Here is a 21,518-nt window from a genome sequence, read left to right as displayed (position 1 = left end):
CCCAGCAAAGCTGCTGTCCCTGAGCACGGGGCAGTCGCGGCAGTGGGTTCCAGGGGAATGCTTCCCTCGGTGCTGGGGAAGATCTGTCTCACGCAGGGAGGATGCCTGCAGAGGCCACAGCTGACTCTTGAACTTGGCCTTCTGGGCGACTGGAGGAGGCCGGGAGCTGCCGAGGGGGCAGAGCCATCACCCCACGGCTTGGCTATTCTCCTCTGGCCCCACCCTGAAAGGGAGCACCCTAGTGTTTTTTTGGATCTCAGAGACACCAGTGCTGTATGGTGTCTCTGAGCCTCTTGAGAGGGGACAGCTGCGCGGGCTGTGGGCACATGTTCATGGACAGTGGGCTGGTCACACTGCCCCACTGGTTGTCCTGCAGTGGAGGCCACTGCCCTGTTGTGCCCCAGTCACCCCTTCTGTATGCCACGCGGGCTTTGTCAAGTCTCCAGATGAGGCTGTGGGAAGTTCAGGTCAGTTGGATGGGACCAGCAGCGTCCTCAGTGAGGAAGTGGGAGCCGTTCCCACTGCTGTGGGAGCGCACCCCGAGAGTGAGGGTGCCCATGCTCTGGTGGTGGTGAGAGGTGTGGCTAAATGGATTTCCTTTTTCCTTTTGTCCATTCTCAGACAATGCACATTTGATTATGAAATTAGAACCTGAACATCAGTAGCCCCCGTCAGATGGGCAGGGATGCAGGCCCTCAGTGAAGGGACAGCTAGTCTGTGTGTGTGGACTGAGCAGCTGGGAAGCGGAGGGTGAGGGCTGGAGATCTGTCTGCCGTGGCCATGAGGATGGATGCGCAGAGCCTGCGGACGAGTGCTGGGCTCTCCTGCTCAGTGCTGGGCGCAGCAGAGGACGGCCCAGCGGGGAAGCTGCCGTGCTCCCTGCTGGTTTAGAAAATGACTGGAATCTCCATAAAATTGCCAACAAAATCTTCTCCCCCAGAGTTTGTCAGGCTGCTCTTAAAAGTTCATATGCTCATCAGGTGCTGGGAAACGCACGTGGAAGAGCAATTGGGGGAGTGCTGGGAAAAGCAGCAAGGGTGGAATGGCTCTGCCCGGGCTGAGCGTGCTCCAGGCTGCTCTGCCCCACGCAGGGACGCTGGCCTGGGGAGACGGCTCGCTGGAGGTCGGAAACTTGCTGTGTGACAGGAGAGACACCTCAAAGGGCTGGGAACCCACATTCAAGCAGATGGTGTGGTGACACCAGGCTGGCCACCAGGAGACACTGGGGAGGCCCTGGTGCTAAGCAAGTGCGATTATAGCTACCAGCAGCTGAGCCTGTGTCCCGCCCGGCCCAAGTCCTCTGCAGCACATGGGTGCTCCTGCAGGACACCTTGGGCCGGCTGGCACCCATCCTCCTCCTCCTGGGTGCGGGACAGGCACCCACACCACGCATGAGGAGCTCTTCCAGATGGGGGTTGGGGCGGCTAGCTCTCCTCAACCACCACCCCCTCGCCCTCCCTTCACTAGGTCTCACCGACTCTGGCCGTGCGGCCCGCAGTGCACAAGGAGGGCTGGGAAAGCCGAGGGGGGCAGCCAAGGGGCCGAGTCCAGGGGCGGGGGCTTCTCACTGCCTGGCAAAGCACAGCAGCTACGGGAGCCCTTTGTGCGAGGCAGGGGCCATCCGTTGTAAGGAGGGGTGACCCTGGAGGTGACTTGAGCTGAAGGTGAGAGTGGCAGAGCCCGGTTCCTGGGTGTGGGCAGCCCCAGGGTGCAGCAGTGAAGGACGGCTGCAGTGAGAGGTGCTGCTCTGCAGGACGGTTCCTTCCCTTTGCCACTAGGACCTGGACCTGGACCTGGGTGGAGCCCTAGAGATCAGGGTTCCCGACCCGGAAGGCCGCCTCCTCTCAGAAGACCACATGTGTAGTTGAGACCCCTGTGGGGCTGCGGTTGTGTCAGGACGAGCTTCTAAGAACAGGACGGCAGGCAGTGGGACTGGGCCGCCCGGCAGGGTGGAGGGGTCGTGGTCGTGATGACCAGGCTGCCAGTGTTGCTGGGAGAGTCCTCACCGCTGCCCTTCCTGCTGCCCAGCTGGTCCACTCCTGAGAGCCAGCCCTCTTCTGATGGGGGATGGCAGTTAAGTCGCCGCCCCTATTTTGGTGTAAGATTGGCTGAGTGACAGAAAGGAGCCTAGTGAAGTTTGTCAGGGTGAGGATGAGGAGGAATGGGGGGGGGGTGCAGGCCACTTGCAGGGGTTCAAATTTCAGTGCAGTAAGAAAGGGGGTGGGAAGAGGCAATGCCGAGTCCCTGGGAACCCCTGGGTGCCCTGCCGCCCCACCCTGCTCCCACCCCGTCCCCAGGAGAAGGGGAGGCTGATTGAGTCACATTTCAGTAATGAGATATTACTAGAAATACGCGTATCATAAGCAGTAAAGTATCAAACTGCAAAACTGTCTTAACATCAAGTGGGCCCACTGTTGGGTGTGACTTTAGGGCCCTTCCTCTAGTGCACTCCAGATGGAACCCACATCTGAAGGCCCCTCCAGAGGAACGCGGGGTGCCGTGCCTGCTGACCTTGCCTGATAGGGGCAGCTGGCCTTGCCCTGCTGAAGCATCTGCAGGGCACTGTCCTATTGGTCATTTCTTGGCAGCCAGTGCCTGGCTGTAACCAGTTGTCCCCAGGAAGATCCTACCTCACAAGCTGGTCACAGGAGAGGGGTTGGGGAGACTTCAGAGCTGGGGCTGCAGGAAGTCCTGGTCCTGCATGCCCGGAAGGTACAGAAGGTTTGGCACTTGGTGTGTCATTTCTTGAGAGAGGGTCTGTAACTGTCATTGATGATCCTTGGTCTTGTGATCTGGGCGGGTCAAGGACCACTGCCCTCACAGGCCAGCCCAGGCTCAGGAGAGATCTGGACCCCCTTTGGGTGGAGCAGGCGAGTCCTCCCTCCGCCCAGCCTGCTTTCCATCCTCCCTGCTGCCTCTGCCCTCCTCTGCCCGCATAGAATCCCTCTGCAGTTCCCTCAGCTGCCACCCTGGCTCCCCTGTGCCTCCCCTGTGCCTCCCCTGTGCCTCCCCTGTGCCTCTCCGCCCCATCGCTGTACTGGCGGGCCACAGGGGTCACTGCCAGCGCCTCCCACAGGACACAGAGGCCACAGTATTGGCATTTGGCCTTTTTCTGTCTGCTGGCCTCCTGTGACCCCGCTTCCCTTTGTTGCCCATCTTTGTCCACCCCCAGCATGGAGCTCCCGTGAGCAGATGGTGTTACAGCACAGATACGCTCTGCAGCCGGGAGGGGCCTGGGGGACACCTTGGAGGTGCAGGTGGGCGGGGGTAGGTGGCACAGACAGCCCACCCGACTCTCCTGACTGGCCGTCCTCTCTCCTCTTGCAGAGCCTCGAGCCACTCGATGGGGATTCACAGAGGACTGCCAGTGTGTGTCGCCTTCCCACCTCTCTGTGGCAGGAGAAGTGACCGCAGCGCCTCCTCAGCAATGACGATGACACTGGTATTAACTGAGTGGCACTTATGGATTTTTAGCCCTCGCTCGCAGTGAGCCAGCGAGCCATGTGCCGCTGTGAGGGAGAGCCCTGTGCCTGCAGAGTGGGGTGTGAGCGCGGCCTGCCTGCAGAGCGCACCTGAGCCCCGGGAGGCTTCTCCCTCTGCCCGCAGAGCTGCGTCTCGTCCATGTAGGTGGAGCACACACTGACGCTTCATCTGGTGGTGATGAAAATGGCCCCGCAGAATGCCGACTCCGAGTCCATGCAAGTCCAAGAGCTGCCCGTGCCCCTGCCAGACCTGCAGAAGCCTGGAGACCCCGAGGCTGAGAACCATGAGGAGACCCTCAGCGAGGGGTCCATAGACAGGATCCCCCTGCGCCTGTGGGTGATGCATGGGGCGGTGATGTTTGGCAGGGAGTTCTGTTATGCCATGGAAACGGCGCTGGTCACGCCTGTCCTATTGCAGATTGGTAAGTGCTGCTCCTGCCTGTGGGCTTGGCGTCCAGCACAGCTGTGACCCTGACACACATCCTGCCCTCTCCCCCTTGACCTGCCCTCAGGGCTTTCTCCTGTTTGAAGCCTGGCTGGGGGTGGGGCGTGGGCCCCTGTGTTTGTCAGAGCCACAGGTAGTGTTTGGAGCAGGCTGAGTGCTGAGGGCAGTGGGCTCCCCTGCAAGCCGGGGCTCTGTCGCGCTCGGGCTCCTCGCCTCTGAAGTGGGGAAGCACAGACTGACCCCGCGGGGATAGGGCGCGTGCTCACAGCAGTGCCTGGCATGGGGATCAGGGTGGACTTCCAAGAGCAAGTTGCCAAGAGCAGTTGTTTCCAGAAGTGCTGTGGTTCATAGAGGGACGCTGGCACAGTGGAAAGAGCAGGTGTCCCCTACAGATGCCCCTGGGGAGTCTTGGGCTCCAGAAGTTATGTCAGAACTTTGGGTTTTCCTCCTGGTCCCAGGAAGGTCTGAATCTCTAATTTCATACTCCTTGGCCTCCTGAGAGGGCTGGGTGAGGACAAGACTGTAGAGGCCCGAGCTCTGCTCTGTGACCCCACACGCCCGAGGCCACATGTGTACAGGTCAGTCGCTTGGGGGAGTTTCTCACCACAAGTCTGGTGCTGTGCGAGAACCGCTTCCGCCCCACTGTATGCGACAAGCGCAGGTCTGAAGTGCAGTGCAGTGGGAAGCTGTGCAGCTCCTCCCCTTGCAAGTGGCAGCCCAGTGTCATTGGGCTTGACCCAGGTTTCTGTCCCCCTGTGTGAGAGCAGCCTGAGGTGCCATGGAGCTCCTTACCGCTGCCCCGCCCCATCTGTCAGTGCAGTGTTCTGCCGTGACCCCTGGGTCAGTGCACTGCCCCGTGGGCCCTGTGCTGAGCAGGGCAGCCAGCCCACAGGCGTGCGGCAGGAGGGCCTGGGAGTTGCGGAGCGTGACCTGTGATGACTCTTCATTTCCTTTCTCATCCCTTGGGTGTTGCCATGCTAAGGCACTGGGGTGGACAGGACACCACCTCTGACTTTGTGTAGCAAGCTGTCCACAGCATCACTGTAAAAATGCCCCGAGGGAGCTGGGTGCAACCTCACACGCCTTACTCCCGGTGACTGGTGGTGGTGGTGGTGAGGGGGGGGGGGCTGAAGCAGGAGACCTCAAGTTCAAGGCCTGCCTCAGCAACTTCAAGGCTCTAAACAACTTAGACCCTGTCCCAAAATAAAATATAGAAGGGGCTGAGGTTGTGGTTCAATGGTTAAGCACACCTGGGTTCAGTTCCTGGTATCAAAAGCCCCAAGGGAATGAAACGCAGACCCTCTTTGGTGGTGGGGTTGCTGATTTCTCCACAGGAGAGGGACCAGGGCAGCAGGTCCCTAGGCCTGAGGGAAGATGGGCTTTGGTGTGTTCAGGGCTGGAAGCCCACCTTTGAGGCTGGTCCCAGGGAGGGAGTAGATGGGTTGCAGCCTGGCCTATCAGACACTGAAGCCCCTTTGGCGTATAGGGACGTGCAGCAAGGAAATCCTGGGAGCTTCACGCTGGTTTAGAAAGTGGTGCGTCCTTCAGTTGTAGCCACACCAACTACTGAGAAAATGACTGGATTTGATGAGCAAATGTTCCCTCCCAGGTCTTCTTTGTGCAGGGTCTGTGCATTAGGGCTTAAACCCCGAATCACAACTTCTTGGACTTCTCACACCTTACGGGTTGTTTATTTCAGGATTTGGGGACAATTTCTCTCTTGAGTGGACAGTTCCGTGGTCTTGACTGAGTCTGCAGCAGTGTGGCCACCACAGTGCTGGCTCCCCCACCCTCGCAGCCCTCGGTGCCGGCCCTCTGTCAGGAACCCCATCTCCTGTGGTTCCCTTGGCATCCCCCGGTGGGTGGTGCTCCTGTGTCATCCTGGTGCCCTCCAGCGAGGGTCTGCTGGGGGTCGTCCTCTCCTGGCTCCTTCACCGGAGCCCTGCAGCAGTTGCAGCTCTGCAGAGGTCTGCCTCAGGCTGGGGCTCGCCTTTTCATTTTTTTCCTGGTGTCTTTCAAAAAGCACTTTTTGATTTTGATGAGATCTGGCATATTAATTCTTTCCCTTTATTGTTCTTTTTAAACTAAGAAATCTTTGCCTGGCCCAAGGTCATGGTTTTCTCTCAGCTTCTCCTTCTAGATGTTTCGCAGTTTGAACTCTCCCACGAATTCACTTTTTCGCAATGAGCGTTGAGGACTCCCCCTCCCTCCAGCGTGTAGGATCCAGCCATGGCAGACACACCGGTTCCCGCGCGGTCCTCCCCTGGGTTGGCTCTGACTGCCCTCTCACCAGAGAGCCCCCCTGTGTCCGTGCCTGGTGCCAGAGCTGGAGCCGACGGGCTCTGCGCTGCAGCTTGGGGTTGGGAGGAGACCTGCCCTGGCCTTTTACAGCTCCCTCTGGGCGTCTTGGGACCTCACATTCCCATGGGAGCTGTGACGCCATCCGCCCATCCCTATAGAAGAGCTTCCCGGGTTTCATTGGGACCAAGTCGAACCTGTCAGTCAGTGTAGGGGGAAATCGACACATTGCGAGTCCTGCAGTCTTTGAAAATGGGTGTCCTCTGTGTACCTCTACGGTCTGGCTTCTCCTCAGGGTGCTTTGTGGCTTACAATGTGTACATCTATCCTGCTTTTTTAAGTTTATCCCTGAGCATGACTAATGCTGTTGTGAACACTGTTTTAATTTCAACTTCTGATGGTTCATCTCTACATAGAGGAATGGAAATGACTTTCATCTATTCTCTGGTAGCTTGTAAAGTTTATGAGATCTGTAATGATGTTCCCTCTTCTCTGATATTGGTAGTTTGCATTATCTCTTGTTTTGATAAGTCTGGTTAAAGGTTTATTAATTTTATTGGTCTTCTCAAAAGCTCAGATTTTAATTTTGATTTTTTTCCCCCTGCTATTTGACCATTTCCTACTTCTAGCTTCTCAAGATCAAGGTCAGACTGATTTTTAGGTTCCCCCCGACTCAGGGATTGAACCCAGGGCCTTGTACATGTTAGAAGGCCCTCAAGACTGGGGTCACAGAGCGGGGCCAGGGAGGAGCATGGATGGAATCCAGGAGGCCCCTGAGATAGAGATGGCCCCTGGTCTTTACCTCCTGCTTTTTTGTGACCTCTTCTACTTCCCTCTCCTCGAGTAAATTTTTGCTAACCAACAGAATATGGCAATGTTGGGGGATGCAACCACTTTGTGGTTAAGTTACAGAAGACTGCAACTTCCATCCTGCCAGGAGACACTGTGGCCTTCTTGGCCTGCACATTTTGATCGACCAAGTGACCTTCCTAGAGAGACCTGGGGGGCAAGAAACAAGGAGGAGCCCAGTTAGCGAGGGCCTGCAGCTCTGTGTCTGGAAGCCTGTGAGAACCCAAGCCCTGCCTGCGCTTGTCATGATGGTGACCTTCCCAGATGAGCATGCAGATGGCCACAGCCAGGGCCACCTCCTTAAGTGCAGCTCTCCAGAGCCCCTGAGCCAGAACCACCCAGCTGAGCAGAACCCGTGAGGACTGATCAGGTGTGGCCCGTTACACAGCAGCTGCACTGTGCTGAGCGCAGGGGAGACGAGCCCACCACAGCTTCTAGTAGCTCTGCAGCAGCACGCGTGAGGGCAGGGGTGCCAAGCACTCTTGGCCACCTAACGAGACTGGGCCAAGGACTTGTCCAGGGTGCTTTCAGCTTGACATCAGTGCACACGTCTCACCCTACTGTGAGCCCAAGTAGGCGACCACCAAGGAACATTTGTTCTCATGAGAGCCCCGGGTTCTTGTACCCAGCCCCATCTGTTCCCCAGGTCCTGATAATGGAAGAGCACCGTGTTTTCACTTTTGATACAGGAGCCTGCATTGTTAACTACAGCTTTCTTCCTTGTTCTGAGTGTTCTTGTAGGAAACTGCTGTAGACCATCAGAAGCAGGAGCCAGACCTTCCTGGTGTAGAGGGCATTGGGTTGGCCTGTTGGACATCTGGGCTTGAGAAGTTAAGAAGTCAGTAATTCCAGTGTCGATGCGGTTTTGCTTCTTGACTTCCTCCTGGGAGCTGGTGTTCCAGGAGAACCCCGGCCCTTGGAGTCTGCTGGTACTCTTAATTATACAGGTTTTTGCCTGTTTTCTTCCACAGTGAAGTTGGAGGCTGTGGATTTTTATTTTTGGTTACAGGTCCTCCTCTCTGATTCTTAGCACTGTGCACATGTGCTGGACCCTGGACTTGGTGGGATTCTGCATTTCCAAACTTTGGGGAAGATGTAGTCTGCCTGTCTGGTCTTCTAGAGGGAGTCTGAGCAGGCACCTGACACCTAGAAGAGGCATACCCTTCCTTTCTCTGATCCTGAGACAGGATGGGGACTTGCCTCTCCCCAGCACTCCCGAACACCACACTGTGTGTACTCAACAGGGAGGTCTTCGTCAGCATTTGACTGGGCCAGGTAGGCACCTGGATCCAGCTCTCTTGGTTCCAGATGACCTGCCCCTTTCCTGAAAGTGGTTTGGGCCAGCTACAGTGCTGGGCCTGGTGCTGGAGAGGCTGTTGCCAAGTTTCTAGGTGGGGGGCGGGGGATCCTGGTGCCAAAGTTGTTTGTGATGATAAGACCACAACCCTGCCCTGCACAAGATGGGTGGGGGGTGGCAAGACCCTTGCCTGACATGGAGAACCCTACAGAGCCTGAGTGGTTCTCCCAGCACACCTGTCCCTGGCCCCCCCACACTGGGGGGAGGGACACTTGCCATGAAGACCCTCACTCAGTAACAAGCCGGCGGTGCACCTGACATCTCCAGCTTGGAGCAGAACTGCAGTATGTGGCAGGCACTTTGGGGAGGTGGGCAGGAGCAGGCGCCGGGAGCAAGCAGGAAGGCCTGTTCTGGAGAGCTGGCCTGGGTGCTGAGTCACACGTGGCCTTTTAGGGAGCCCTCCTCCGTTTTGTTCCCATGTAGTCCTTTCCCTTGGGAAGGAAAAGTCCAGGCTCCCCTCCGTTTATTGTTTCCCTCTTGGCTCAGGAAGTATACTCCAGGGAAAGAGAAAAATCAGATAACAGAGCAAAAGGGCGTCTTTGGTTTCCTTCTCTAGGGGCTGACTCATGAATGAGAATGGCGTTAGTGTGGGATCCTACCTGTCCCCTCCTCGGCCAAATCCTGGGGTAGCATCCAGGGGTGAGCAGTCGTGTCTGGGGGTTGTTTATGGGGAAAGCCAGATGAGCCTGTCGTGAGGAGGCAGGTCTGATGGCCAAAGCTTATGTTCATTTTGTACACGTCTACTTGGTCTTAAGTGTCTGCACTTTTCCTGGTGGCCTCTTGTGAGTCGGAGCTTTGAGGTGCGGTCTGCTGTGGTTGAGAGCTCGCCTTCCCTCCCTGGCAATGCTTGCTCCTTAAAAGCCACCTCACAGCAGATGCCCCAGTGCTGGTGCCTTCCCCACTGCCAGGGTGTGGAGGGCAGGACCTCTGAGGCTGCCTTGCAAGAGTCACCTGCAGGCAGATGCCTCCCAGGTCCAGGCCCGGCCCAGCCCACTGTAGGGACCCTGCACACTGTCTCCAGAGCACTGCTTTCCTGTGCAGCTGACTGGTGGCCTTGTGTTGGAATCCAGGGACAGCGAGCCTTGGCAGGAGTTGAGAAGCTTGCCTTCCCACCATGAGTGGAAATGCCACTGGTGGCAGGTGTGCTTGCACGTGGGTGGTGCATATTTGCAAGGGTGCCCAGATGTCTTTTTTTTTTTTTTTTTTTTTTTAATTCATATCAGGGATTGAACCCAGGGGCACTTAATCACTGAGCCATATCCCCAGCCCTTTTCCTATTTTACTTTGAGGCAGGGTCTCTCTGAATTGCTTAGGGCCTTGCTAAGTTGCTGAGGCTGGCTTTGAACTTGCGATCCTCCTGCCTCAGCCTCTTGAGCCACTGGGATTGTAGACGTGCACCACCACGCCTGGCATGTCTGTGGTTTTTGATCAGGCATGTGTGCATGTTTTGATCTGGGGAGCTGGTGGGTTGGCATGACGACATTGCAGCCCCTTGCTGTGGGGTGCAGGTATTTCAGTAAAGCACTCCTGCAGCTCAGAGGCACTGACATCTTTCTTAGAGTTCCCAGCATGGCTCTTGGAAACAAAGGCAGCAGCTGGCTGGAGGGGCTCCAGAGGCAACATGCCCCTGGGTTGCGTTTTCCTTCTTTGAGAAACCAGGGCTGGGGTGTAGCTCAGGCGTGGAGTGCAGTGCTCCCAGTGCACGAGGCCTGCGGGATGGGTGCAGCTAAAACACTGCGGTGTGTTAGCCGAGTGTGCGCCTACAGCTCTACTCGGGAGGGTGAACGAGGGGGTCACTTGAGCCCAGGACCTCAAGACCCGCATGGGCAGCATAGTGGAAGACCCCATCTTAGCTCCCCTAAGAGGCACCCCTGTCCTGCTTCACTTTGTCACGGCAAGCATGACAGCCCAGAAGTGCCAGCATTCAGTGGTGGGGACCTGCTTGGTGTGCCTCCGCCTGGCAGTGCTCCCTCCCTCAGACGACCACCTCTGCAGGGCTGGAAATGGCACTGTGGAAGCCCAGGACACCTCACAGTGGGTGCCTTGTGGCACCCACCTGGGCCTCGACTAGTGTGCTTGCTTGTCTGCAGCCCCCCAGAACTGGCCGCCTGCTCTGCCCCCACTGGTCCCCTGGAACTGTGGCCAGGGCTGGAGCACACAGCACAGAGCCTGCGCCTGGTCTGGGGAGGTGCTAGGCAGACACTCGGGGACGCCTGAGGCTGAGTGAGGGACACACAACCTGCAGCCCTTCCTGTGGCTGATGCTGGGGCTGAGTCCACGTCTGCCTGTGCCTCAGCTTCCAGGAGGCAGGAGGGCAGTGGGCCAGCGCTGCTGAGGAGGAGGTGAATGGCCACAGTTGGACAAGCTTGGAACTTGAGGATGTTCTGCTCAGTGAGACGAGCCAGTCACAGAAGGACAGATACCACAGGATGCCATTGAGTGAGGTCCCTAGAGGAGTCACCTCAGAGGTGAACTGGTGGGTGCCAAGGGCTGGGGAGTTGGTTGGTGTCTGAAGGGGCAGATTTGCAGTTCAGGAAGAGGAAGGAGTGGCAGGGTGGACGGCGGTGACAGTCAGGTAGTGTACTTAAGCCACTGGACCTTACACTTAAAATGGTTCAAGTGGTAAATCTTACATAGTTTATCACCATGAGACGTGGGGAAATGGGTGAACCATGGTATTCCAGTAATGGTTGGATGGAGAGCCTGAAGGGACCACAGCACAGCCCACACCAGTCCAGTGAAGGGAGCTGGGGGACGTGTATGGCCGCATGGGAGTCCTTGTGTGAAACCCACCTACGCAGGCCTCACCACATCCAAAGTCAGTTAAAACCCACCAGAGGACATCCCAGCGTGGGGTCTGGGCGTGGCGAGTCTCCTGGATTTTGACCACAGGGCTGAGAAGTCTCTTGTGCTAGGGGCTTTGTTTGGGCTGGGAAGTCTGCATTTCCTCGCCTTTCATCATTGTGTTTATGAACAATGAAATGTTCACTGCAGTTGTTTTTCCCAAGGAGTTAAATGTGTATATTATTCTTATATCTGATTTCTACCAAGCACCTGCCTCGAGTTCTGGGCACCATGCCTGGCACTGGAGGTGACATGCATCTGGAAACCTGGGGCTCACCTGGACACCGGGGTTTGTCACCTGGGCAGTGAATTTGGGGAGGTACAAAGGGCCTGAGGGTTTGTGTCACAGTTCAGATGGGGAGGCCTCAGGTGAGACTGTCCACTTAGGTCCCTAGCCAGTGAGCGTCCACCATGTGCTAGGTGCTCTGCCAGGCTTGGGACAAAGGTTGTGGTCTTTGGTCTTTGCCCTGGGCCCTCCCAGTGTGTGTGGGGTTGGGGAGTGGGAAGGACTTCACAAGGAGAGCAGGGGGTGCAGCAGGTTCAGGATGGGGAAGCCGGCTCAGCACCGAAAGTGGGCGTGTGTCTGCAGCTGCAGAGGTCTAGTGGCCAGCAGTGGAGCAAGGTGAGGCAGCACAGCAGGGAGGGGCACTGGGCAGGGGAGCAGCCTGAGACTGGCAGGGCCCCAGAACTGGGCGAGCCTCAGCAGTAGGCCACCTTGTACTGCAGCCGTTTCTGAGCTTCCTGGGTCATGGTGAATGTCAAAATATAGTGACAACTTGAGCCCTCTATACCCTGGATTAGGAAAGACAAAAGGTCTTATCAGTTATTCCTGCAGAAAATGATCTTTAAATTCCAGTAAAATCCAAAAATAAGTTAGATTTTAGCAGAACATCATGGAAATGTGTTGAAAGGACAGGACAAGACCTGGAGACCAGTGGAGCCCCGCAGAGGCCTGTGGGTCCAGGTGTTCAGTGCCACTCACAAACAGGAGAGTGACTCCCTGGGAAGGGTGAGCCATTGCTTAAGGGAATTACTGTATGATGTTTAATGTCTAAAAGCAGAGTTAGCATCATGGAGAAATGTATTCTTCTACACTATAAATTTCAAAATAAGTGTTGTCTTTGCTCTTAAAACCAACCAGCCAAGAATGTGTCTACCATGGAAGTACTTCCTAGATGATGGTAATTTTTAATTAAAAATCTCACTTTTAGTCTGGGGATGTGGCTTGGTAGAGGAGCTCTTGCCTAATGCACTTGAGGCCCTGGGTTTGATCCCTAGCACTGCAGGAAAAAAAAAAAGTTATGTAAATCTTACATTGTTGTTTCTTGCTTAAACACTCTTGAGGGTCACACACCTGCACTCTTCAGTATCATCTGGAAACATGCCAGTGAGGAAGGCAGCCCGTCTTCAGAGGACTGTGTTTTACCTGGCAGCAGCCGGGGGCAGTGCTGCTCTCTTCCTCTTCCTCTTCCGGAACCTGCCCGCGCTCTGCCAGGCGTACGGCCTAGCTCAGCAGGCACTGACTTGGCATCCTCAGAAGTCCTCACCAGGTTCCAGGGGGCCTTTGTGCCCGGTTTTCTCACAACTGCAGACGTCCTGTCTTCTCCTGTGTCCTTGCTAGAGTGGCAGCCAGGTGTGATTCCGCTGCAGCCCACAGCTCATGCTCTGCAAGTGGGGCCTCTGCGCAGCGCGGACATTTTAACTGTCACTCCTACATGAAGCGGGGCTTCTGAGCGCAGTTAGTTCTGCAGGGATTGTTTTCGGCAGTGCTGCTGTGGGTCAGAGTACTTCACAGTGTGTTGACCTTGCACAGGCCCAGCTGCGGCCCTGTATGTGGGTCACTTGCATCTCTGGCCCGGGCAGGTGACCTTCGCTGGAAACTGGGCAGCAGTGACTAGCTCGGAGCTGAGGAGTCAGTTTCCTTTTGCAGCATGGATTTTGAGAGCCTGTTAGGAAGCAGCTGCCGGCTGCCAGACACACCCTGTCCCCCTGGAGGGCAGACCGGCAGGGGCACGCCCCTCCAGGGACAGCCTGCCCAGTGGTGAGCAGAAGCCTGGGGTGCAGTGCTCCTGGGAGGTGGGTTCACCCCCAGGAGATAACACCATGCTGGAAGCCAGCTGAGCCCTGGGGAGAGGCCTGTGGTCATCGGGGCTGCTTCTCAGGGAGATGGTCTGGCAGTGTGTGGGCTGGCTGATAGGTCCTCTCAGACCACTGCCCCATTTGTGCGGGATGAGGATCCTGGCGCTGAGGCGGGAGAATGACCTAGAGCAAGCTGTCCATTTGCGGACGGAGCTGACAGGCCGGCACTTCCTGCCCACCTCTGGAACCCTGTGTGGGGACATGTGCTGCTAGAACACCCAAGACCCCATTCGGGTGGAAGGACTCAAGCAGCACCCAGAGCTGAGTGTCAGGATGGGGCAGGGAGCAGGTCTCAAGGCCACTTTGCACACTGGCCCTTTCAGGCCTACAAAGCTGCGACAAGACGAGGCGGCCTCTCTGAGGTCAGAATCAAAGCTGAAGGGAAAGTGACCTGCCTGGGGCCCCAGCCAGTGGGTGAAAAGTGAGAATATGAGCTTTTCTACCAGCCGCTGCCTCTCTCAGGGCCACCAGGCCGGCTTCCCAGGCCAGCTTCCCATGCTCCTGACCATGCTGGGCACATTAGGCCCCCACAGGGAGAGAACCCCAACAGACCCGACACCGCAGCCCCGTGCCAAGGGCTGTCCACCGTGGTCTCAGCAGCTCCAAGGTTGCAGTTCTCACAGCACTGGTGAGAGTCCAGACCACAGTGCCTGCTCCTTCAGGGGCCTGCACAGCCTCGCAGGACAGCTTCACCCATTAGCGGACCCACAGCCCCTCCCTGCTGAGGCCCTGCACCCAGAGAGCAAGAAGGCAGGAGTGGGGGTGCCTGTGAGCAGAGGTGCCATGGAGGCAGATGAGGCTGGGGGTGAACTGCGACAGCAGCCATTAATAAGAATTTAGTCCTCCTAATTTCCACTCCCTTGCTAGTTCCAATTCAAAAGCATTCTCAAGCTACCTCAGAAACTCCTTGCGGAAGGGCAAGGTGTAATCTCTGAATCCTGGGATTTCCAGCTCCCTCACCCTGCTCTTAGTTGGATCTGGCTGGTACCAGGTGGCCAGAGGCAGCCCTTTGGGTGGTTGCTGACATATCTGTTATTAAAAACTAAATTATGTGTTCACAGTTTGAATTGTGTTAGCAACAAAGGTAATAAGGATTCCCTACTTCCTGATCAGCAGCCTTTGCCCGTGCCCACGGCAAGGTCATCTGCTGTGTCCTGTCAATGGAACGCTGGCTGCCACCCTCCTCAGCTCCTTGCTCGGTGACACCCTCGGTGGTTGAAGTCAGCCACAGGGGGGTGTTTACACCACCGGGACCATGGCACTGTGGAGGAGACCCTGCGGCCAGTGGAATGTTCGTGCACTTGTTGTGGAGGCCACACTTGGCCTTGTCATGTGAAGACGGCATCAAGCTCCCCTGGGGGTTTCTGGCCACTTGTTGGAATCAGAACTATATATAACACTGTGCAAGCATGGTGCCTGGGTTTCTGGCCTGTCCCTCTTCAAATGGTAACATCTTGGGGTGAAAGACGCGTTTGCTGTGTTCTTGTCCTCGTCATGGATGCGAAGCCCTATACCCCCAGAGTTGGAACACAGATTAGGGAGATTCCCAGAACCCAAGTGGGGAGGGCAGATTTGGGTTCCTACCTGCTCCATCCCTAGTAGCTATGTGACCTTGGCCGTGACAGAATCTTCTGGAAGCTCAGCCCCCCTCACTTTAAAGCTCACCTGGACATGCCATCTGCAAGGCGGGGCAGGGTGAGTAGAGACCCTGGCCTAGTGCCGGGCACCTGCTGAGCATGCCGTGGTGCTGTCCTGCTGCTGCCCTTTGCCCTCAGCCCCATGGCTGCTGGTTACCCAGCACTGTTGTCCAGCTCCCACGGAGGGAAGAAGAGCTGGTTATTGGTCCTCTGTGAGCAAACTGCAATTTTCAGATGCTCGGGCCATTTGCCCTTGCATGCCAGTCCCTGGTCTCAGCAAGCCAGCAGGTTTGCAAACTAAAATCAATCCTCATTCGCAGATGCATCCAGGTGGTGGGGTCTGATGTCCTGCACCATTTCCATCTTGCACTGGACTCTGCAGGTTGCAGCTGGGTGCTGGCCTGTCTGCTGAGGGAGGACCCTCCTTGGTCCTCAGGCCTGTTCCTGTGCACCAGGGAGTCTTGCTCCAAAGAAGCCAGGTGGCCTGATCATTCTGGATGTGAATCTCCACTCTTGGCCTCCTGCTATTGCCCTGAGTGCTGCCCAGCTGGCTGCTCAGCTCAGGGTAGCTGGCTGCCCTCCAGGAGTGGCTTCTTATAGCTGTTCTAGGGTCTTTGATCCATGTTACCTGGCACCTGATCTTTGGTGACTTGGTAGGTCCTCTGACCCCAGTATTCTGAGCCCTCCCAGTAGGCCTTGTTAGCGTTATGCCCCACCCTGCCCTGCATCTGATGGACCAGAAATTTTTGAGGCGTTCCTGCTGCCTGGGGTACCAGGGTAGTGCCCTGGCCTGACACTCACAGCCACTTTCCCTCTGCTGGCCCTGTGTTGGACCCACGGCTCCCCTCCACCAGTCTGCTCGTCCCTCAAGAAGCACACCTGTGCCCTTTTTCTCACCAAGCTACCTCAGGTCCCTGCCTGTCTAGGTGGCCCTAGGCCTCAGGCATGTGAAAGGAAAGGTCATCTTTGAGGAGGGCTGGAAGAACTTCTAGGAACCTAGACAGAAAGCTGAGAAGTCTTGGCTGAAACCTCAGGGAGAAACAAGAGTCACCCCCAGGCTGTTCCCGTTGCCTTCCCATAGGTCCTTGGGACCACAGCTGCTAGTCACAGAGCCCACTAATGCATCTCCTGCATGGCCATGGATCCCAACTATGTGCCATTAACAGGGTTCATGTGCAGAGTGGCCTGTGACACTCTAAGCCCAATGAACCAAACCTGTGCTCCTGGGGAGGGGGTCACACAGGTAGAGTTGGCTGCACTTCCTTCCTGGTGCTGATACCACCTGCAGAGGTCCTGACTCTCTTCGCACTGTTCCTGTTCTACCTCCGCTGATGCCCTCTTCCTCATGCACCAGGCCATGGATGCCGGCCCTGGGCCCTTGGCTCGCTTCTAGTGAGGCAGACACGGGTGAGGCAGACAGGGAGGCCTCTCCTGCCTGGTCCTCTGCCATCTGATAGCTCCTTCTTCGTCTCAGCTCCCCACACCCCACACCCCACACCCCACCAACGTCTCACCATCCCCAGTGTCGCCTGGTGCAGGGGCTCCTTCCTGCTCCCGGTGAGTCCCTGCGCCTGTCCCAGGGCCCTTTATCTGTTTCCCCAGTGGCAAGTGTGATGAGGAACTCTCACACCAGCATTGTTGGGGAGTTCCTATGTGTCAGGCTCCTCGTGTGACTTGGTCCTTGGAAATCAGGCACTTCCCCAAGTGACAGACAAGAAAGCAAGGCTCCCCAAGGTCATGGGAATGCCTTACAGCCAGCACAGCACCGGCCCTGGCAGGAGCCCTCGGGTGCCCTGTCTGAGTCCCTCCACAGGGGTCGTGGTGTCAGACTTCTTTGGGACACCTCTCTCCATGGAGTCACCTCCCTGCCTCTGGGGCTTCTGGTCACTCATCCTAAGATTTAACTACTGCACTCCTGGGAAAGTCCAGGGAGGCAGCCCAGGGCCTACCCTCACCCTGGCCCCTGGTCCCAGAGGACTCTGAGGATTGTAGACCTCTAGGAAGGCTTGGTGGGTGGCAGGCAGGGATACAGAGGTGACTTACAAAATAGCCTGGCAGCAGTCCTGCCCCTCCCATCTCTGGGGATGCAGTGTTTGAAATGGGGCTGGGAGACACCACCTGGGTGTCCCTCCTCCACTCTGACCCCTCTCCAGAGCACTCCTTGCAGCCCTGTGCTCCCCCACAGCTGGAGGTGCCCCTTCCCTTCACAGCAGGGCCCCTACCCGACAAGGCCCCATCACCCATCATCCTGGGTTCTGGGCCTGGTAACGGGTGGGCTGCACCCCTGGCAGCCTGACCTGGGCTTGGCTTCTCCACTGAGTGGCAGGCCTGAGGTCACTCGAGGATGCAGAGCCGTTCCCATGGAGGACCGGTTCTCACGAGGCTGCTATCGTGAATTTTTGTCTGAGAATACAAGCATATCTGGACATGGCAGGCTTTGGCTATTGAGTGAAAGAGCGTGAGTTCCTATTCCCATCCCAGACCTTTTGTTAACATTTATAGGCCACTTTCCCAGCCCCCTCCCCCTCAAAAGCACCAGTTTATCAAAAGTGCCCTTGTGAATAGAAGTCGCCCCACGTGACCCGAGCGTCGCAGTGACCTCACACAGCCCGCCGACGCGCAATGACACAGTGAGTGTTTCCTGTGAACGGGGAGCCTTCCGGGTCCCACCATTGTTGTTCAGCTTTTGCCTGGAAAAAACAAGAGTTATTTACTAGGGACTGGCGTTGTGTGCGGCGCTTTGCTGGGAACTGCCTGTCTGGGGCATCTCAGCCTGCAGGGGCGGGGGCGGGAACGGCCCAGGGGCGGCCCAGGGGGGTGCTGGGGTGTCTCAGCCTGCGGCAGGGGCAGGGGGCTCGCTCATCCAGGGCTGCCTTGGAGACGTGATGGGAAGTGTTTATTTTTCTTGCCAACATGTGAAACAAAAGAGAGCTGTCACCCTGTCACTTGGCCAGCTCTGTGGGCTCTGTCCCATTCCTGGGACTTGTTAGCTCAGTGGCAGGTAGCTCTGGAGCAGAGGCCCTCATTTCCTGCTGGTCTGACCCTTGGCAGCCTGGAAAGAACTTCCAGGGGAGTTGGGAGAAGGGAGAGGCCGCCCCTGCTGCTCTGTGGGCCTGGGCTCAACCCCTCTTCCAGCCTGTGCTACCCAGGTCCTTCAGCCTTCCTGCCGGAGCCCTGGCTGTGCCAGCTGCCTGCCTCACCCAGCCATGGTTTTTAGGCTTTGGTGGTGTCTTACTTAACCCCAAGGCAACACCTGGGAGACCACAAACCCACCCATAGGTGTCCAGTAACCTGTGTCTGTGTCCATGGTAAAGAGCTCTCATCTCAGGCATCACACTCCTTCCGGGGAGGAGAGTTGGGGGTCGGATTGGCATGGCTCGACCCCACACTGTTGTCAGTCAGCGTTGCTGAGCACAGAGGAATTGGCTGCGTGGCCAGCCCTCAGGAGCTAGTGGGCTGCTAGGGAGGTGAGGCCCATTCAGGGTGGGGGCCACACGTGCTTAGGGAACCAGGCCACAGGGTTGGCAGTACTGTGATCCCTGCTTTGGTCTCCTCTTCTAGACACCTCGTCTGTGATAGGCTCAAGCAGATTAAGTAGCACCTGTATGCCCAAGGGGTTGGTTGGCTGCCCCTAGTTGGGTGTGTTTGTTCTTGTGCAGTGCTTGGGATGGAACCCAGGGCCTCCCACTCGCTAGGCAAGCACTCTACCACTGAGCAAATCCCCGGCCCTTTTCATTTGATTTTGAGACGGGATCTCGCTCATCTGCAGTCCTCCTACTGAAGCCTCCCAAGTTGCTGAGACGACAGGCATGTGCTGCGGCACTTGGCTGATTTGATTTTGAGATGGGGGTCTCATTTGCCCAGGCTGGTCTCCAGCTCCTCCATAAGCCATCCTCCAACATGGGGGGATTGCAGCAATGGGCTGAGCCTGCCACCGAGCAGTGTTGTATCCACTGAAGGGAAGCAAAGTGTGTCCCCGATCACTGGGAGCTGGTGCCTCAGCAGGTGTCTGCATGCCCAGCAGGCTTGGTGTGACCGCTGCTGGAGCAGACCTGCCCAGGGCCTGCTGTCTCAATACGGTGATGCTGTTCCAAGTAGACTGGGTGCCCAAGGGGCAGGGGAAGGGCGGACAGGAGAAGCCCCTAAGCTGCTGGGTCTGACCAGGCTCTGAGGACACATGGCTTGGGAAGATCTAACCTGGGCCCTCCACCTTGTGTGTTAAAGTTATTTATAACGTCAGGCCAGGAGGAGCTGCCAAAGGCTCTGAGCATGGGTCTTCCGCAGCTCTGGCCTTGGGGAGGCCCTCCTGGCTTGGTGGCCTGACAAGAGAGCTTGGTGGGCAGGGCAGGGCAGGGCAGGGCAGGGTAGGGTGACTGTGGGGGTCAGGACTGAGGGAGAGGGAAGCAGCCCCCCAGGTGGAGGTGCCAGCACATGCTGCTCAGCAGAGCAAAGCCCCAAGCCAGAGACACAGATGGGGGCATGTGAGGCGGGGAGGGGAGGGTGGCTGAAGACAGGAGGAGAGGGGTGGCGACCTCTACCTCCTCTGGGGCCCAGGTGAGCTGGTGAGCCTGCGAGGACTCTGCCCAAAGGCTCAAGGCCTCGGCAGTGAGTAATGGCTGGCCGGGTGAGCAGGTGGGGTAAGAGCAGGAGCTGAGGGCCTGGCAGGTGGTTTTCCCCAGGGCCATCTCTTTTTGCCCCTCGGGCATCAGGCTTGCTGTGAGCTGGAGAAGGCAGGCTGGTGCCCAGTGGGTCTGTGCATCCCCTGGAGCCATCAGTACCAGGCCGGATGTAGCTGGTGACTGGGAGCATTCTCCCTGGGGGCGTGGAGCTTTGGCCCACACCTACAATCTCCTTTTGCCTCCCCGATCCCTGGCCACTGCTGCCCAATCATAAAATACTCTCCAGTTACAGCCCTATTTTCAGAAGAGTGCTGGGCTTTCCCAGCTCCCATCTGAGAACTCTGTGCCTAGAGCTACCTGCATCCCTCCCAGCCAGAGCTGCAGGTCAGTGCAGGGCTCTGCCCAGAGAAGCACACACCCACAGAGCAGGCTCGCCCCAGCACACTCTTGCCGCACTCTTGGGGTGCGGCATGTGGGTGGACTGAGAACAGTGCCACTGGCCCTGGGGAGGCTGCATCTGACCCCCGCCATGTGTTGGGCTGAGTGGGTGCTAAGCCGTGGCCTCTGTGCCTCAGTCTCCCTGACTTCCTGTGGTTGCAGCTATTCAGCAGAGCACAGGGTGTCTGTCCCTCATGCCGCGACTCCCACCACTTCCTGAGCCGACCCGTTGGCCTGCAGTGAAAGAGTCTCTGAGGAGAGGAACGTGGGGCAGTCGACCCGAGGGCTCTGTGGGGTCTAATGACGACCCCCAGACATTTTCTGTGGGGCTCAGTGGGCAGGTTCCCTCTGCCTGTCCTTGTAGTGGGGCTTCTGCATGAGTCCAGCTGACACAGGGCCTTGCACACACTCAAGAGGATGAGTTATGGACAGTCCCCTGTGGCCAGGCCCTATGCGTGTCCATGCTTGGTCCAAGAGTGTTCATGGCTGACCACGGCCCTACAGAGGCATGTAGCTCACTTCTCCAGGTATGAGGCCTGGTGGTCTCCCTCCACCTTACTGACCTCAACCTGAGAGGCTGAGGTTGGCTGGAGCTTCTGCCAGGGAGCCTGGTGCATCTCTATTCTTACATGGAGAGTGTTCAGTGGGAAGGGGATGAGTGGCATGTGTCTACGCCCATCCTCCTGGTGCCAGCTTGCCCTCCTTCTGCCTTAACACCTACCTTCCCAGCCACTTCCTGAGCCTAGGCTTCCAGCCCTGAGACCCACTGGTAGCAAAGCTGGTAGCAGGTGCCAGGTTGGCCAGTTGGCCCAGGTGTAACAGAGGAGGTAACAGACCTGTCTTCAGACCCCAGCTCGAGATTCGAACCAGGCCTGGTGCTGCTGCTGGCCCTCGGGTGGCTGCACCCACGCAGAGCTGACAAGGGGTGTTGGGATCGTGGGTGCTGGCGGATTGTCTTTGTCAGGCCATTCATTGGACTGTCACCATGTCAGCAGGTCACCTCTCTGAGCCTTCCTCTCCTCACCAGAAAGCAGGAACCATAATATAAGCCTCAGTGGTGACTGTCAGAACACAGTGACATGTGACCAGGCTCTGTAAATCCTGTCACAAGATCATCACCATCAGTAGGTCATGGAGAGCTGTCCCTGCCACCAGTCTCCCTTCTGACCTGTGTCAGTGACTGCAGTTCACCCTACCTGCTGGCCACTTACCAGTTACCCTGAGTCGGAAGGTCAGGGCAACGTGGCATGCAGAGAGAGCTGGCAGTTGCTGCATGACACAGTTTGGTTTGAGGGAACAGGACATGTTGGTTGCCTCTCTCTGCAGCTTGCAGTGTGACAAAGCAGGGCAGAAGGCAGATGGTCACAGCACAGAGTCCATGAGGCCAATAATGGCTGCCAAGGGTCAGGC

The 21,518-nt window shown here is 57.2% G+C and overlaps 1 protein-coding gene across 3 annotated transcripts in view; it reads left to right on the top strand.

Moving 5' to 3' along the window:
- The window catches only part of Slc45a4 (solute carrier family 45 member 4), a 75,101-nt gene that overhangs the window by 34,558 nt on the left and 19,025 nt on the right, over nucleotides 1–21,518 (top strand). For all 3 annotated transcript variants that reach the window (XM_048802228.1, XM_015486528.2, XM_048802227.1), the window contains exon 2: nucleotides 3,328–3,904. In XM_048802228.1, the coding sequence (XP_048658185.1) occupies nucleotides 3,661–3,904 (244 nt within the window). In that variant the 5' untranslated portion in view covers nucleotides 3,328–3,660. The remainder of the gene's footprint in view (nucleotides 1–3,327; nucleotides 3,905–21,518) is intronic.

The sequence above is a fragment of the Marmota marmota genome, unplaced genomic scaffold (assembly GCF_001458135.2).
Source record: "Marmota marmota marmota unplaced genomic scaffold, marMar, whole genome shotgun sequence".
NCBI classification, from domain to species: Eukaryota; Metazoa; Chordata; class Mammalia; order Rodentia; family Sciuridae; genus Marmota; species Marmota marmota.
Note: the sequence above shows the minus strand (reverse complement) of the source record. Positions and strands in the feature narration are given on the sequence as shown.